The sequence below is a fragment of the Emys orbicularis genome, chromosome 3 (genome assembly GCF_028017835.1).
Source record: "Emys orbicularis isolate rEmyOrb1 chromosome 3, rEmyOrb1.hap1, whole genome shotgun sequence".
NCBI classification, from domain to species: domain Eukaryota; kingdom Metazoa; phylum Chordata; order Testudines; family Emydidae; genus Emys; species Emys orbicularis.
In genome coordinates this window covers 103,585,609-103,603,824 of record NC_088685.1, presented here as the reverse complement: position 1 = coordinate 103,603,824, position 18,216 = coordinate 103,585,609, and the positions used below count along the sequence as shown (strand labels likewise).

The 18,216-nt window shown below is 42.8% G+C and overlaps 1 protein-coding gene across 1 annotated transcript in view; it reads left to right on the top strand.

Annotated features, from left to right (window-relative positions):
• The window catches only part of MOXD1 (monooxygenase DBH like 1), a 96,585-nt gene extending 92,032 nt beyond the window's left edge, over positions 1 to 4,553 (top strand). Inside the window, exon 12 of the mRNA XM_065401999.1 lies at positions 4,389 to 4,553. Coding sequence (XP_065258071.1) covers positions 4,389 to 4,553 — 165 coding nt within the window. The remainder of the gene's footprint in view (positions 1 to 4,388) is intronic.
• The last annotated feature ends 13,663 nt before the right edge of the window (positions 4,554 to 18,216 follow it).

Genomic DNA, 18,216 nt, shown 5'->3' with positions numbered 1-18,216 from the left:
CCTTATAACAACCTTTAAAGTACTTGAAAACTGTTATGTCCCCACCTCTACCCTTCTCTTCTCCAGACTAAACAAACCCAGTTTTTTCAATCTTCCTTCATAGGTCATGTTTTCTAGACCTTTAATCATTTTTGTTGCTCTCCTCTGGACTTTCTCCAATTTGTCCACTTCTTTCCTAACTATATTCGTTTTGAGTTGGAGTGACCAGAACTGGACACAGTATTCAAGGTGTTGGTGTATTATGGATTTATATAGTTGCATTATGATATTTTCTGTCTTATTTTCTATCCCCTGCCTGATAGTTCCTAACATTCTGTTAGCTTTTTGACCACTGCTGCTCATTGAGCTGAAGTTGTCAGAGAACTACCCATGATGACTCCAAGATCTCTTTCTTGAGTGGTAACAGCTAATTTAGAACCCATCGTTATATATGTATAGTTGGGATTGTGTTTGCCAACATGCATTACTTTGCACTTATCAGTGTTGAATTTCATCTGCTTTTTATTGCCTACTCACCCAGTTTTGTGAGATCCCCTGTAACTCCTCGCAGTCATCTCTGGATTTAACTGTCTTGAATAATTTTGTATCATCTACAAACTTTGTCACTTCATTGTTTGCTCCCTTTTCCAGATCATTAAAGAATACATTGAACAGCACAGGTCCTAGTACAGATCCTAGAGGGAGCCCGCTGTTTACCTCGCTCCATTGTGAAAACTGACCATTGGTTCCTACCCATTGGTTCCTATCTTTCATCCAGATACTGATCCATGAGAGGACCTTCCCTGTTATTCCATGACTACTTAGTTTCATCAAGAGCCTTTGGCAAGGGAGCTTGTCAAAGACTTTCTGAAAATCCAAGTACACTGTATCAACTGGATCACCCATAGCCACGTGCTCATTGACTCCCTCAAAGAATTCTAATAGATGGGTGAAGCATGATTTCCCTTTACAAAAGCAGTGTTGACTCTTTCCCACAAATCATGTTATCTGTGTGCCTGATCATTCTGTTCTTTACTATAGTTTCTACCAATTTTCCCAGTACTGAAGTTAGGCTTATTGCCAGGATTCTGTATGGAGCCCTTTATATAAAAATGGTGTTACATTAGCTACCTTCCAGTCACCTGGTACAGAGGCTCATTTCAGTGATAGGTTACGTACTACAGTTAGTAGTTCTGCAATTTCATATTTGAGTTCCTTCAGAACTCTTAGGTGAATGCCATCTTCTCCTGGTGACTTCTTATGGTTTAATTTATCAATTTGTTCTAAAACTTCTTCTATTGACTCATCAATATGGGACAGTACTTCAGATTTCTCACCCAAACAGGGTAGCTCTGATGTGGATATCTCCCCCTCATCCTCTGCAGTGAAGACTGATGAAAAGAGTTCATTTAGCTTCCTTGCAAAGACCTTGTCTTCCTTTAACACCCTGGTCATCCAGAGGCCTTACTGCTTATTTGGTAGGCTTCACGCTTCTGATATATTTACAAACATTCTTACGGTTAGTTTTTGCATCTTTAGCAATTTGCTTCTCAAATTCTTTCTTGGCCTGCCTTATTTTACTTTTATTTTTCACTTGCCAGAGTTTGCACACCTATCCTATTATCCTTATTTAGAAGGATTTGAGTCCTAAATTTTAAATTATGCCTTTTTTCCCCTCTAACAATCTCCATTACTCTACTGTTTAGCAATGATGGCATTCGTTTGGTCCTCTTATTGTCTTCTCTGATTTGGGGTATACATTTAGTGCAGGGGTTCCCAAACTTGGTTCGTGGCTTGTTCAGGGTAAGCTCCTGGTGGGCCGTGAGATGCTTTGTTTACCTGAGCGTCCACAGGTACAGCCACTCGCAGCTCCCAGTGGCCGCGGTTTGCCGTTCCCGGGTAAGGGGTGCTGCGGGAAGCTCTGTGGCTCTGTGGATGAGGGGAAAGCAGTGGACGTGTTATTCCTTGACTTTAGCAAAGCTTTTGATACGGTCTCCCACAGTATTCTTGTCAGCAAGTTAAAGAAGCATTGGCTGGATGAATGGATTATAACGTGGATAGAAAGCTGGCTAGATCATCGGGCTCAACGGGTAGTGATCAATGGCTTCATATCTAGTTGGCAGCTGGTATCAAGCGGAGTGCCCCAAGGGTTGGTCCTGGGGCTGGTTTTGTTCAATATCTTCATTAATGTGGATGGCGTGGATTGCACCCTCACCAAGTTTGCAGATGACAATAAACTGGGAGGAGTGGTAGATGTGCTGGAGGGTAGGGATAGGATACAGAGGGACCTAGACAAATTAGAGGATTGGGCCAAAAGAAATCTTATGAGGTTCAACAAGGACAAGTGCAGAGTCCTGCACTTAGGATGGAAGAATCCCATGTACCGCTACAGACTAGGGACGGAGTGGCTAGGCAGCAGTTCTGCAGAAAAGGACCTAGGGGTTACAGTGGATGAGAAGCTGGATATGAGTCAACAGTGCACCCTTGTTGCCAAGAAGGCTAATAGCATTTTGTGCTGTATAAGTAAGAGAATTGACAGCAGATCGAGGGACGTGATCATTCCCCTCTATTTGACATTGGTGAGGCCTCATCTGGAGTACTGTGTCCAGTTTTGGGCCCCACACTACAAGAAGGATGTGGAAAAATTGGAAAGAGTCCAGCGGAGGGCAACAAAAATGATTAGGGGGCTGGAGCACATGCCTTATGAGGAGACGCTGAGGGAACTGGGATTATTTGGTCTGCAGAAGGGAAAAATGAGGGGGTATTTGATAGCTGCTTTCAACTACCCGAAAGGCCGTTCCAAAGAGGATGGATCTAGACTGTTCTCAGTGGTAGCAGATGACAGAACAAGAAGTAATGGTCTCAAGTTGCAATGGGGGAGGTTTAGGTTGGATATTAGGAAAACTTTTTCACTAGGAGGGTGGTAAAGCACTGGAATGGGTTATCTAGGGAGGTGGTGGAATCTCCTTCCTTAGAGGTTTTTAAGGTCAGGCTTGACAAAGCCCTGGCTGGGATGATTTAGTTGGGGATTGGTCCTGCTTTGAGCAGGAGGTTGGACTTGATGACCTCCTGAGGTCCCTTCCAACCCTGATATTCTATGATTCTATGTGACTGTTTATTTTCAGTACTGTAAGGGGAGAGCAACTTCAAAAAAGGCCCATCAAGCCACAAGTCCATCTGTTGCATTTTCAAAGGCTAAAAAAATGTGTGTCCTAAGCTACTGGATTCTCATTTTTCATGGAACTCCCTTATTTATCTCAAACATATTCATGTTTCTTTTTCATTCAAGTTGTTGCTCATCTTAATGGGGAGTCCACAGCAGGAAACACACACCCAAACAGTGTACACCAGTCCCCTCTTATGTCAAAGCAGGGGCAGACGGGGGGTTGTGGGAGCTGCATCACAATGACATTGAGGTCACAAGGAGGACTCTCTGAAGGTTATATTCCATCATCATTATTGTGTGCGATAGTCCCTTCCATTTCACTCTTTGAGGGGGATGTGCAGAGGAAACTGCAAGTGAGGACAACATGAAAGCAGCTGCTCCTGAAGAAACCATGCGCTAGATCCACAAGGGGACTTAGGCACCTAAAGCCCAGTTTTAAGCACCACTGCCAATCTACAAAGCCCCCACTCAGCTGCCACCTAACTCATTTTGTGCCTAATTTTTTTGCTGTGGAAGTTCCCAAGATACCTAAGTTTCTGCCTCTGGGCATGCGCACAGCTGCCTCACTCAAGGTACCTGGATGCCTATCTTCCACCTGAGCCCCAATGTGATCCATGAATCAGTAAAAGATCAACATCCTTCTGCCTATAGGGCCCAGTCCAGTAGGCATGCTCAGAGGCTATCTAGCACTATACAAAACAAGTCAGGGGCGGAGAAGGGGTAGTGGTAAAGGAGGCCCTTCCCTCATCACCTTTAGCCCAGTGATTAGGGTGCTCACCTAGGATGTGGGAGATGCCCAGTTCAAGTGCCCCCTCTGCCCAATGAGAAGAAGGGATTTAAACTGGGATCTGCCACCTCTCAGGTGAGTGCTTTAACCATTGGGCTATATATAGAGAGACTCATTCTTTCTCTGGCCCAATTAATATGTAATTAAAGTGGAACAACTTCAACAGGAGAGATCGAGAAAGACCTACATCAGAATATCCCCACCCCCAGCCCTTCTGTGTGGAGTTGCCCTTAATGGACTGACTGCAAAGGAGCTATGCTGACTTATACCAGCTGAGAATCTGATCCAGAATATATTGATGTGCTGATTGAGTCTGACAACTACAGATGCACTACCATAGTATAAATGTTAAATAATAATGTTTCTGATGGAAACATTCGACTACTTAGGTAGTTTCTATTTTATAATCTTATATGATAGAAAATCTGATCATTTTCAATATTTTTTTAATTGTAGATCCAAGGCATGACAGCTATACCTCCTGAAATTGAGAGACCATACAGGACAGAGCCAGTAATATGTATCTCATCTTCCTATTTACATTGCAGTCTATTCCTTAATCTGTTATTCATTGCATGTGTCACAGTCAGTACCCTCAGGAACAGTTGGCCCTTTGTATAATAATTTAATTGTTTTCATGTATGTTCTGTATGCCATGCAACTCCAGATATGTTTGCACTGTTGCTATTGTAGATTTATTTTTTTACATATTAATAAAGTAAATTTACTAGTTCAAAATAAAATGTTTAAGTCTTCTGAAAACTCTGTTTATTTTGTTTTTTTAATGTACAGTATGTGTAAAGAACAGTAGGTACATTGCTACGTTACATTATCAAAATTGTTTCCCCTACAGTTTTGTTACAGCTTATCCTGGCTTTTCACACAGTGTTTCTAGAAACAGATCTGTATCCAGATAAAATTAATAAACTAAAATTTAAGTAGTTCACCTTAATCAACATGGAGTGTGCTGTATTATTTTGTCTTGGTTCTTGAGACATGTAAGTGATGAAGACTACTGATATAGGGCTTGATCCTGCAAACGCTTATGTACCTGAATAACTATACACACGTTGGGATGGCTCTCCCCCTGCTGCAGTAGAATTCCCAAGAGAGGGCTTTTGGGGAAGGAATTTCGGCAGGAAATCCCTTGCAGATTCTCTCCATCATAGTCCCTTTGAGGGGAGGCAGGGTGCAGGGTTTGTCCTCCATGGAAAATGGTGCAGGGCAGAACCCCAGGGATCATTGTAGAGGCCAGAACTATCCATGCAGAGACACTTTGTCTTTGCATGGGCTCTGGCCCCAGGAACCCTCCTTCCCAGCTTCTGGGCAATGGAGTGTAGTTTCTCCCCTGAGGTGTAGCACAAGCCTCCTCTCTGAGCTTGCTAATCAGAGTGGCTTTTCCCTGCCAGCATGGATTGGGTCCTGAGTTCTTCGTTGCAATGCCTGGTGCCTCCACCAAGGTGCCTCTTCTCTGTGCCTGGGATACAAGGGGTGTTGTTTCAGGGAAACAACTAAGGGATATCTGCACTAAACTTGTATCCTAACTGATTGGGAGCTTCTGGAACAAATCACAAAGACCCAGTATATCATTTTAAAGTAAGATTCCACAGACCACTGGTTTCCATGGGCACCTCACCTAATGATATCTTAACAAGTGTTGTTGCCAACCAGTATGTTATGCTATGATATAAAATGAAGCGGCCTAGGAAGGGATGTTTGTGAGAAGTAACTGCCAGTACACCAGGCAGCAAGAGCTTCCATAAGCTCTTACGGATCGTTTCTGCTTGGCCTGCCTCTGCTTTTAAATGTCTAGAAGGGATAGCAATGGAAAGTCTGTTTTACTGGTAAATAAAACATGGGCGAGCGATACAGATTCAGCATACTTCCGGCAAAAAGAAATGGGAGCAAATATGCATATGTTGTATTACAAACTAGATTTGCAACGGAGAAAAAAAGCTGGGTGTCTGGATGGAGACTGCCAAAAATCAAAACAAAAACATGGACAAAAAGTACCAGAAGTGAACACCATGGCATTGAGAAGGTAAAGATAGGAAAAGTATACGCAGCAGCGGCTAAGATGTTTTGGCCTTGTACACAAACAGCTTTCAAAAAGGAAGGTACAGTTTTAATTTCTATGGTTTGCTGCACTATTACCTTCTACTGAAGCATATACGTTTGCAATATACAGCTACTTGGAAGTTTTAGTGTAGTTGTAGTTAAATGAGAAATGCAGTAAATATTGTACTTAAAACATTCTCTGTGGGGGTGGAGGGAAAGTGTGTGAAGAGGATATACTGAATGATTGACAAAAGTGGAATGTAGACAATGAACAGAAAACTTATTGGCTAAATCTATTTCTCACTCAAATGAAGTTGCCATCAAAATAATCCTGTGTGATAATTAATGATTGGAGAACTTCAGAAATTTCGGGAGCAGACTGTAAATCTCTGCCAGCTCTGTATCTGTAAACAGCTCTGTATCTAATACTTCAGTGTGCAAACATTTATGTTTTGGAAAAGAATATAAAAACTCTCTCCTTCATCAGAACCCATGTGAAATATATATCAGCTGCACTCCACCTGCATCCTCAAAATGAAATATTATCAATTTCTGTTATGCTCTTTAATCATAATAAAGCTTGCAAGTAATGAAAATGTGGCTCATCTTAAACATCTGGGATACTCAGATCCACAGATGTCTAGAATTCTTATTTGAAAGATTGTTTTTCACTTTGTCAGAATATAACAATGTCAAAAAGGTGGCAGTCAGTGTTTATATAACACTTCAATTTCTACCCCTATTAAGAAGTCTGTCATTCCCCATTCCTACTTCTTCATTGCAAGGGCCTGTTATGTGATACAGATGCAATCCACTTGTGATTAAATCACAGTGACATCCATGCAAATTGCCTGTGTTGAGTGAGGACCCTGTATGGCCCATAGTTGAAGCCAACTGGTATGGTTTGGTAGGCTTAAACCCCCTTCCCTTGGGAGGGTTGTCCATTTTTAATTAACCAGACTGGCTGTTTTACATTTCCATTTTTTAAAATAGAGATGATCTATTATAATCAAAATGTCCAAAGGCTTAAAGGATTTATCAAATAATAGAATCTGAGGCCAATATTTATTTTAACATTCCCTCACTCCTTTCTCCCACACTCCCCTATAACCTAGAATGTGACGAGACATACGTTGAGACTGATGACATTAACTACAGAACATATGAAAATCTCCATTCCTCTTCCCATGCTCACCACATGAGAGCATTTTGATGTTAGTATCAGGACCGGCTCTAGGCACCAGCAAACCAAGCACGTGCTTGGGGCGGCACAATTCCAGGGGCGGCATTCCGGACACCTTTTTTTTTTTTTTTTTTGCTTGGGGCAGCAAAAAACCTAGAGCCGGCCCTGGTTAGTATATTGCTTGAAAGGGACAGCATGCTAATCCTGTCAGACGGGCTGTGTGTTTGTTGTAGCTCTTTAATGGAGAGGGAGCAGGAAATGCTGAGAGAGAGAGTAGAGAGGCTGGAGTTGGCTCTCAGGAAGAGTAGCCTAGGTTCCTGCTGGCTTGCTCATCTGTCAAGATGGAGGACTGCCTGAACACCAGCGACTATCTGATGATTAATAAGCCCTAGCTCTTATGTGGAGTTTTCCATCAGCAGATCTCAAAGGAGGTCAGTATTATTATAACATAACAGTGCCTTAATGTGCTATGGGTGTCTATTATGCCCAAATCTCACTGGATTCTGAATTGGAGCCATTTCTGGGCGAGGGGCCTCCTGCAATAAAACACAGGCAGCTCAGGAAATTTTCCTCCTTGAGGCCCCCTTTGCTGCAGGTAGCTGTATCAGCTTCCTGCTGTACTGGGGTCGGACTCCCAGCAGTCCTTGTGTGGTCTGAAGAGGCAAGTGTAGAACAGCGGAGCTGCCCCCTCCCCACCAAGCTTGGCAGCAGCGGCAGCTGGGTTCACATAGCCTCCCCTAGTGCACAAAGGGGGATTAATGAATAGTAGGAGCCCTGGGAAAGACCTTTTCCTGTAGGCTGGAGACAGCCATGAGTTGGGGGATGGGCGGGCCTATTGGGGGAACAAGGGGCTGTGGGAGCTTGCCAGTGTGGAGGATGCTAGGTGAGGTGGGGAGGGGCTGGGGATCAGGAACCTGCAATTTGGTGTGCATAATTTATGCATTTAAGGTTGAATTTTCACTTATAAATGGTGCACATGAGAGATGGGCAGGGGAGTTAAAAAACCAGAAGGTGGTACAAAATCCATAATTTGAGAAAATCATGATTTTGGGGGCTATGACGCAATTTCTGAACGCTTAAGATTGGCAAGAGTGTAGGTAAGATGTGTGGGAGGAACGCTGTAAATGGTGAATCTGCAAACTAGTTACCTGTTTGTTTTCATCTTGGATATCCCCGTGGCTCACCGATTCATCCACATGCTAAGACCATTCATCTTGTTTATTCTTATTTTATTCATTGATTTTCATAGCATACCTCAAATCATTTTACAGACACATACAAAGTCCAGCCCCTGCCAAAGAGATTGCAATCTAAAAGAGTTTTTTTTTTAAATAAAGAGGGAGAAGGAAAGGAATACATGATTTGACCCCAAGCCTCATTGTCATATGATTGTTTAACTGCCTGTCTAATGATCTTTTGATGTTGTTCCTCATAGTTAATGCTTGTTTTATGTTAACCAGGGCCGGCTCCAGGCACCAGCTTAACAAGCAGGTGCTTGGGGCGGCACCTGCGGCAATTCGGGGGTGGCAGGTCCCTCACTTCCTCTAGGAGCAAAGGACCTGCCGCTGAACTGCTGCCGCCAATCGCGGCTTTTTTTTTTTTTTTTTTGCTTGGGGCGGCAGCTGGAGCCGGCCCTGATGTTAACCCTGCCTGTTTTCTCCTTTTCAGTTTGTATACGTTTGATCCCATGTCTGTTGTTTTTAATGTTTCCTCAGCCCATACTTTTATAGCTCTTAACATTATTTATGAAACCTGGTCTAAACTTTTCATTTTATTTATACTCTTGCCTATTTTACGCCCCTTCCTGTTTTGTTTTAATTCTCTCTCCCAATACCAACGCCCCAAACTCCCCTTCCCTTTATGTGGTGTGTTCACCTCACTCCCTCCTGACAGACAGCTCTTCCCTTTTGTCACATTTCCCCTGCAGAAGTAAGGAAGTTCACTGTAGATGAAGAATGAATCCATTTTGGGGAGTGGAGTGGGGCAGTTGCCCCACACCAGGAAGAGGAAGGGTTAAAGCAGGCCAGAGGGGGCCTGCGCAGAACCCTCCAATTAGAGGAGGGCTCACCAATTAGAGGAGAGCCAATCAAGAGGTGACTTGTTGCAGCGGCCAATCAGGGCCAGCAGGGGCCATATATAAAGGGCTGCTCAAGAGAGCAAAGGGCAGCCTAGGGAGAAGGACTGGCTGCCTAGGAGCATTAGGGCTTGAGTAGTGTTGTGTGGGGTAGCAGAGCAGAAGGAGCTTATGGCTGACTGCTGCCAGACTGAGGCCCTGGAGGAAGGATAGATAAGGTGCTAGGGCTGCCTCCACTTACCCTGAGGGAAGTGGCCAACACAGACTGCAGTTTGCCACTGGAGCAAGGGACTAGCCTAGTGACTGCAGCAGGCAGCTGAGTTGAGTGGCTGTACTATAGACTACTGGTTCCCCCAAAAGTGGGGGAGACAGCAGGGCACGGCCAGAGAGCTGTGCCCAGAAGAGGAGGCTGTGGTCTGGGCAGTGATGCAGGTCCCAGAGTGTTGGAGATAGCAAAGTGTGAATAATGGTGTGTGAGACACCATGGGAGGAGGCTGCCCTGCAGAAGGACTTGAGCTAACTCCAGAATGGCCATCAGGAGGTGCCTCGGCGGTGAGTCCCACACTGCTACAAGGAGGAACTGGCCCTGTGCTCATAGGGAAGGTTCTGTAGCACTCATTGTACTGCACCATGCCCACAAGCAATGGGATTGCAGCATGCACAGGCCAGGTAATGCTGGAACAGAGCTGCCTGTATTGCCAAGCTGAAGTGTTCAAAATGGGTTTATTGTTCCTCTCTGCTTGCTGCATGACTAGGCAAGTCACTTAGGGTCAGATTTTCAAAGACATTTCATTTCATTAGAAGATGGGTGCCTAAACTACTTAAGCACTTTTGAAAATCCCACTATATACATCTTTAGGGGCCTAATACCTTTGGCAGTTTTGCCCTTAGCCTCTGTGTGCCTCCAATGGGAATAATAGCACATCTCGATCTCACATGGATATTATAGACGCATTAAAAATTTTGTGCTTCACAGATACTACGACAAAGGAGACCAAGGTAGAGGAAGCCCCTCAAAATCTATGGAATCTTTCCTTCTCCATCAACTCTCTTCCCCCTCTCTCTTCCTACCTTGCACTCTGCTGATTTCCCGCCCCCCCCCCCCCCCCCACTGTTGCAAACACATGCTTTTATTGTGAGTCTTGCAATATTTGGTGGGTTTTTAAAAGCTCTGGTTTCTGGAATGAGAGGATGTATGTGGAAAATCTCAACTTTTATTATAACAGTCAGTTTTCAAGCCATGTGGTTTGGCAGAAAAGCATGAAGACATGACCCAGTATACCCTAAAAGCTCACAAACTGGAAGAGAAATTAAAACACCCCAAAATATTTTTAAAAATATAAGTCAAATTTAAGCCAATTTCTTGATTTTTGGGGGGGTCCTGACCTAAGATTTTTGTGTTGCTTAGGGTTAGTAATATTATATCCCTCACGTTCCCCCTGCGTACTCCAGTCCACCTCATTTTTTTCTTCCCTTTTCCACCATAGCCTCTTGACCCTCAGTTTCTCTCCCTGCTCCTTAGTCTACCATCCTGTCTCCATTTCCCTGTTTTTTTCTACTTCTCTCAGCCTCCATCTTTCCTTCTCTCACATTTCCCTCTCCCCCACAATCTTTCTCTGTTCCCACAGTCTCCAACTCATCCCTTTCCCCACAACAGTCCCTTGTCCACTCACTGTCTCCTAAAACACAAGGGGTAGCCTGTCTTCTGTCTCACTGACAGTCAGTGACATTGAAACAATTTGTATGGTGGGGATGCTGAAAGCCATTAAACAAAACTGTAAACGCTGTACATGATGGAAACCACTTCAAGCCAAGGGGTGCTGCTGCCCTTGTGAATAAGGGCAAATGCTGGTAATAGAGCTGGTCAGGACTTTCTGATATATATTTTTTAAAGTCAGAAGGTTTCCCATACCCCAGCTGAGTGCCCTAAACACTTGGCTACAGAGTCAGTCTGACCCACCGCTGGCTTTGTTCTATTCTGGATGAATATTCACTGGGCAAGAGAGACTGAGTGTCTAACCTGATGCTTATGTCCCCACCTGGAATGTGGGAAACCTGGGTTCAAGTGCTTGCTCCAAGTCAGGTAGAGTACAGACTTGGACGTGGGTCTCCCACATCCCCACATGACTACCGGGACCACCCAAGCTATTATTTGGGCAGGTTCTCAGTTACCTGTTCTTCTTCTCTCATGTCTCTCACACCAAAAATTCAAAAGGGTTCAGTTTCATTCTGCACTGGAATGAAAACACATTTTGAACCTCACATTTTTTACGTGGAATTCTTGATTGCTGGCCAGCCTTAGTTAGGGTGACCAGATGTCCGGATTTTTTAGGGACAGTCCTGATATTTGGGGCTTTTTCTTATATAGGCACCTATTACCCTCCCACCCCCACCACAATTTTTCACACTTGCTATCTGGTCACCCTAGCCCTAGTTGGCAAGAATGTGTCAAGACCTCATGAGAAGCCTTAAAATAATCCTCTAAAAATATGTGCAAGACTCATAATCATAGTGCAAGAGCTGGCAACTGTCTGCTCTTACGCTGGCAACTGTCTGCAGTTTAGCCAAAATCATGTCTCTTCCTCCCTGCCTATGTGAAGACCAAGACACGCTAAAATCATGATTAAATTCCAAGAGCTGACATGCCACTTCTTCTGAGCAAGGATTAACTAGAATCACACTGGCATATCCCACATAATCAACTTCAGGTCATCCCATTACCTGCCTTAGTTTGTATTTTATATGTTGCTTTGGTATTTAGAGTTATTTTTAGTTTCGCTGAGTTATTTATAGATACAAATGTTTCTCTTCTAGATTCATAATTGTTTCTCCATTCCATCCGGTCTTTTTCAAGGTAAGATAAATCTATAGTCAATGCATAAGTGAGAGATCTCATGGAGGACCCTATTCACTATTGCCCTGTTCCTGTGTAGTCTTTACACTTGTGAAAGGTGAGTGAAAAATGCTACCATTCTGACAGTAGTATTTAAATCCAATTTGCACTGGTGTAAATGATCACAGAAGGTGCAGGGCAATAGTGAATCAGACTCAGAGTATCTAAGGCAATAAGTTGCACTGGCAGACATATCTCTCTACTACATTTCACAGCTTGACAAAACACACTAGTCCATAATGAGTATAAAGCTTTCTTGGACAAGTGTGGGGATCAGTAACATCAACTTCTGCAGAACCCAAGCTGTCGTTTAAAATTAAATTTCGAGTCCTTATGGCCTTGAAGATTACCTTCTAAATGTAAAGCTAGTGTTGTCATCTTAAGTCTGTAGGCAGACAGCCTCTGCTGCTGCTTATAACTTTGCCAAGGGGTCGCAGAGTTAAAACTGACCAGATTCTTGTCAGTTTTCATTGATGCTGTGCAAAATTCTGTAGGCCTCAATGAAAATGGCAAGAATTGGGTCAGATTCTCTTTTTTGTTTTTTAAAGATTGTGTTCTAAAACTCCACATGGACTTTACACTGAAACAGATTGTATTGCTACATTGACAAAGTATTGCAGGGATTTTAACTGTGATTCCTATTGAATTTAATGGGAACTGCATGGCTGAAACCATTGTGTGGCTTCTTTGAAATGTAAGAGGCTACTGTGCAGGCCACACTATAAACTAATCAAATGCTTTTTATAATGAAGGCTATTAGAGCTGCATTATGGGCACAATCTTGGTTCCATTGAAGCCAGTGGGAATTTTGCCATTGACTATGCTTCCTAGATGATGATGATGATGAAAGGAGTTTTTGTAGGTGACTGGCTGGCTTGAACTCTCGCTGAAGTAATTATTTAATGCTGTTTTCTTGGAATTGTATTAGTAGTGTGTGTCAGGGCACTGAAAGCCATGGATAGGTGTCTTTTAGTTATTTTTAAAAATCTAAATAAATAAAGGGCCTTAAAAGGAGCGGGGCCAAAGTCTGTGATGTCTTGGGATTTATAACCAACATAATTAAAGTCAAATGGCAACACTCCTGAATCAGATGTAAGGAAACAATGATAGAGCTTCATTTTCAATGAAACCATTGTGCAGTGAATTCATGGGTTGGTTGCTTGACTAGAGGTTTTCAAAGTAGACAAGAAGGGTATAAATAGATGCGGTTTACAAATACTAAAAAGGAAACAGCCCCTCAGCTCATCAGTTTTATCTGAATCAGGATGTCTGTTTAATTAGCCATTTATTTTGTTTTGTTTTTAATTGTTTAAATTCTGAATCTGATAATATTGTTACGACCAGCTATTCTTGCCTTTGTGACATCCGATAGATAAATAATGTAGCCTTTTTGAGCTTGCAAAACTATACTTTCTTTTTGGTATCCTCACCTTGACTGCATTGATTCTGTCCATATTGAAATACCATTACTTTTTTAATACTTTTAAAATAATTTTAATCATTTCTCTATTTGAAGGGATGTTGGATGTGGAATATATTTGTCATTCAGATCTTTTAATAGCAGCTGCTTCCTGTATTTTAACCCTCTGGTACCTTTTATAATTCACATCTTTGTATTTAGGATTATATTAGTTACAGTAGGCCTGCTTTTTTCACAGGTGCTATGCACTTCCACAGCCCATTGAATTCAATTAGATGATGTGGGGGCTCATCTCTTGAAATTGGGCCCAGTGGGTTTTTTTCTCTCCACTTTCAGTCCATCTCAGGCTCTGTATTGTAATCGCCCTCTTTATAGCGGAGGAGGATTGGACAGAACACAGCTCCTTTGGAAGACACAGTTGTTCTTCAAAAGGCAATTCCATACCAGGGAACACTTGAATTAAATGTTTGTGTTTCTGTTTTGGTGTTTTCTCCATGACTTTCTTTGTCATCTTTGCTAATTATCATCAATGTTTGCTTTTAAACAAATGTCGTCTTGTACAGTCCACCCTCCCATTTTTCCTTGCCAGGAAGTCATATAATGCTGAATTTGGGACATCACATTCATTTCCATGGTATCAGATTGTGATTTCATGAACACAGGGTTTCACTGTAGGACTGAGGTGGGCTGTGAGGGAGAGAACTCTGAAACACATACAATACCCTTAAAAATAGCCCTGGGGATTCAGAGAGTTACTGCAAAGTGAATTGCCTTTTTTTGTAAATGTTCCCTCCTTTTCATATCTCCCATGGGGTTAAGTATATCACCTGGTAAATGCTTCCAGCCACTTCCATCCTAGTGAGTAAGACCTGGTCTACACTAGGTTGACGCAAGGCAGTGTATGTCGATCTAGCTATGGATGAGTCTACAATTAAATTTCCCTCCCGCTAATGTAACTGCCCTACTACCACCTCCCTAAGCAGTGCAGAGTCAGGGTCGATGTAGTTAGGTTGACAGTGTCAGTGTAGACACTGCATTTCTTATGCCAGCTGTGGTTACCACTGTGAACTTCACTGGCAAGGTGGACAGGAAGCCGCCCTTCCCCTTGAAAGCCCCATGAATTTTTGAAATTCCTTTTCCTGGTTGCCCAGCTCAGCAAACACACCTAGCAGCTCTCCATTGTTGAGTGTAACTGCCCAGCTGACCATGGCTACATGCTGCAGATGCGCTCCTGCCTGGAGTACATAAGTGGTGTTGGATCTTCTGGGTCTGTGGGGAGAAGAGGCTGTGCAGGCATAGCTCCGATCCAGCCGTAGAAACACGGACATCTGTCTGTTACCATGTGTCTGTATTTTCCCAGACATGACCTCTTTGGGTCCTCTGATCTGTCTGGATGGATTTTTGAAAACTGACCAAATGTCCATGATTTTGAGCTGGGTGACCAGAGAGCAGCAGCTGTTGGCTGGGCGCCCAGCTCTGAAGGCAGCGCTGAAGTAAGGGTGGCATGGTATGGTATTGCCACCCTGACTTCTGCACTGCCTCTGGCAGCAGTGCTGCCTTCAGAGCTGGGCAGCTGGAGAGCAGCGGCTACTGTGCCCCCAGCTTTCCCTTCTCTCCCCTGGTAGTGTCTTCTATTTGGGAACTTGAAATATGGTAACCCTACATCTATGAGCAGATTGCTCAGGGGATGCAGGAGAAGGGCTAAAACAGGGACTAGCCCCATTGCCACATAAAAGCCAAGGAGCTGCAGCAGGCATACCAGAAGGCCAAGGAGGCCAACATTAGATTTGGTGTGGAGCTGCAGACCTGCTGCTTTTTACAAAGAGCTGCAATCTGGTTCCTTCACTAATTAACCACTAGGCCAGCCTCAATCCAGGTGTTTTCCAATTCCCCTAAAAAGAGCAGCACAGTTGATATCCCGCCGCCCCCACTATGCAGCTATGGGTCTTAGTTTTATTGACATTGAGCAATCATTTTCTCAGCACACTGTCAGAACTTAACTGTTAAAAATAACTGAGAACAGGAAAATCAGTTAAGACTAATACAGTGCTTTTCACCCGCAATCTCAAATCCTATTGAAATGAACATTTACTTAGCCCTGATAATGATCCTCTCAAGCAAATCTTTCTCTGCCATTGCGTACAAGCCTGTCTGCCAGTGCCAGTACTCTGAACAAAGACATGGGAAGATAAAAAAAGGTAGAACTTTATATAATTTAGTGAACAATTCACTCTTTCTAAGGAGTTATTAGTGACAGGAGAACTTCAAATGGTTTGCAGGCTACTCAGGCTTATTTCAGCTCAGATAAGTGCTCAGCAATTTGGATGCTTATATGAAGCCTAGATTATCTAAATTTCTTGCTATCAGGAGAAATCTTTAGATCTGTAACTGGATGTGATTAAAAACTTCTTCATAAGCCTTTGCTAGCTGTAATGCCTATTGCAGAACATCTCTGGAATGCAGCAAACCCCCATAAAGATGTGCATTATTTGTTTTGATCAACTTACCTTTTTTTTAAAAAAAAGATGAGGCCTTTAGGAATGATGCAAAGAGTTGCTGATATCCTTAGCAGATGCAGAACCATTGTTAAAATAGCTCTCTCAGACTCAAGTGCTGTTAAACATTGATGCATTGAGCAACCCAGTAAAAACACACTTTGTCTGACATTACGTTTGTCTTTGTCACAAATGGTTTGCAGGAGATATTATTGTTGGAACGTTGCACCATATTCGGCATTCCCAGCACTAATTCTGTCATCAGGACTTCAATTGTCCCTGCTTCTTCCTGGAAACCTTTAATAAATAAAAAAAAAAACGAAAAAAGAAAAAAAAACAACTGTGAGTTAATACAGTGCTAGTGAAAGCAAAGTAATTGCATTTCAATTCTGATTTGTACCTATCCTTGTTTCAGCCTGGGACTCCCAATCATGTGAGAAGTTAGAAATATGGGCAGGAAATAATTAAATGCGATTCTATTTCAAAAGTGCACACTTGTGCCTCTGAGGAAAGTTACTGGGGATGTAGTTACCTAATGGGAGAGACAGGTCCTGTAAGTTAGTAATAGTACAAGAGACCTAGAGATGCAGTTGGACACAATTACAAATTTGCGATGTGCTAAAGCCATAAAAGCTGTTAAGTTTTGGTAATAAGTAATAAATCTGGGTGATGCTATTCCCAGACATTGCAGTTCTGGCGAGATGGAAACTGGAATACTGACCCCATACTGCATTTTTAGACATGGTGGGCCAAATTATCTGCTGGTGTAAATCAGCACTATGGCGCTATACCAATTTACATCTGCAGAGAATTTGGCCCGTCAACACCCACAAGATGTAGACAAATTGGAAGGAGTTCAGAGAGAGGATGGAGGAATTACTGTGTGAGGAAAGGTTTGAAAATCAAAATGGCTATATCTTAGCTAAGCAGTGACTCGAAGGGGTGGAAGGTTAGGGGATACGTAATGAAGCCTCTACATAACTTGCAAGGTGTAAAAGAGAGGAAGGCTGGTGTTACAGTTGAGGCCCTGCATTGGGACTAAAGAGCTCTGGCTTCAATTCCCAGCTCTGCTAAAAACTTCCTGTGTGATGCTGGGCAAATTGCTCATCTTTCTCTCCAAAGCTGGGATGATGATAATCTCCCTGCCTCACAGGCTGGGGGGAGGATACATCTGCTAATGTGTGTGAGGGATTTGGATTCCACAGTGATGAGAAATATATTTTAGATGCACATTTTTCTATAACACTGGGGGAGGAGAAGGCATTATTCACAGAGCAATGGTATAAAGTGCAACTATGGAAGAGTGAAGCTGAATATTACACACAAATTTCCCGATGGTGAGATCTCTTGACTAGTCTCAGAAGGAAAGCTGTGGGAGCTCCGTGGCCTGGGATATGTACCATTAGACTTGACGAAATCCTAGAAAATCTGTTTTATGGAATAATCCCACGTGGGCCAAGGGGATGAGCAAGGTGACCAAATAAGTCTCTTTCCTTTCTAATTTCTGTAGTATATCTGCAAGCATTTCACTCGCAACCAGAGCTGGGTGACAGGACTTGTTTCTCTGTGGGGAATATAGATTTACCAGAGCTGATATTTATGAAAGATTTCATGAAAAGTCAGACTCCAGATTTTTTTAAAAAATTACAGCTTGAGCATTTGTATCAGGTTTTCATGGCAGAAAGGTGGAATTTGCAAAATGGGGGGAAAAAAGTATCACCGTTATTTTTTCAATAAAAATCATAGGGTGAAATCCTGGCCCTACTGCAGTCAGTGGGAGTTTTGCTATTGACTTCAGTGGAGCTGCTATTTCACCCAAAATATTTTGTCCGTGTGCTCCCAACCTAGATAGGAGACAGGAATCTGAGTGAGAGTTGGGGGTGACAGAGAGGGGAAAGTGGCCTTTCATTTCAATATTAAAGGAATGATTTATTTAAACTCATTTTGTGGTCTTCAGGTGCACATGCAAGGACAGAATTTGGTTTGGGTTTTTTTGCTTTTTTTGCCATCTTCTCAATTACGTTTACTAAGGGGATACATTTTAAACTATAAAATAGAGGGGAAATTTGGTGATATATTTAAGCCGCAGGCCTGGGAATCAGGAGATCTGAGTTTGATTTCTTCCATGATTTCCTGTGTGGCCTTGGACAAGTCACTTAGC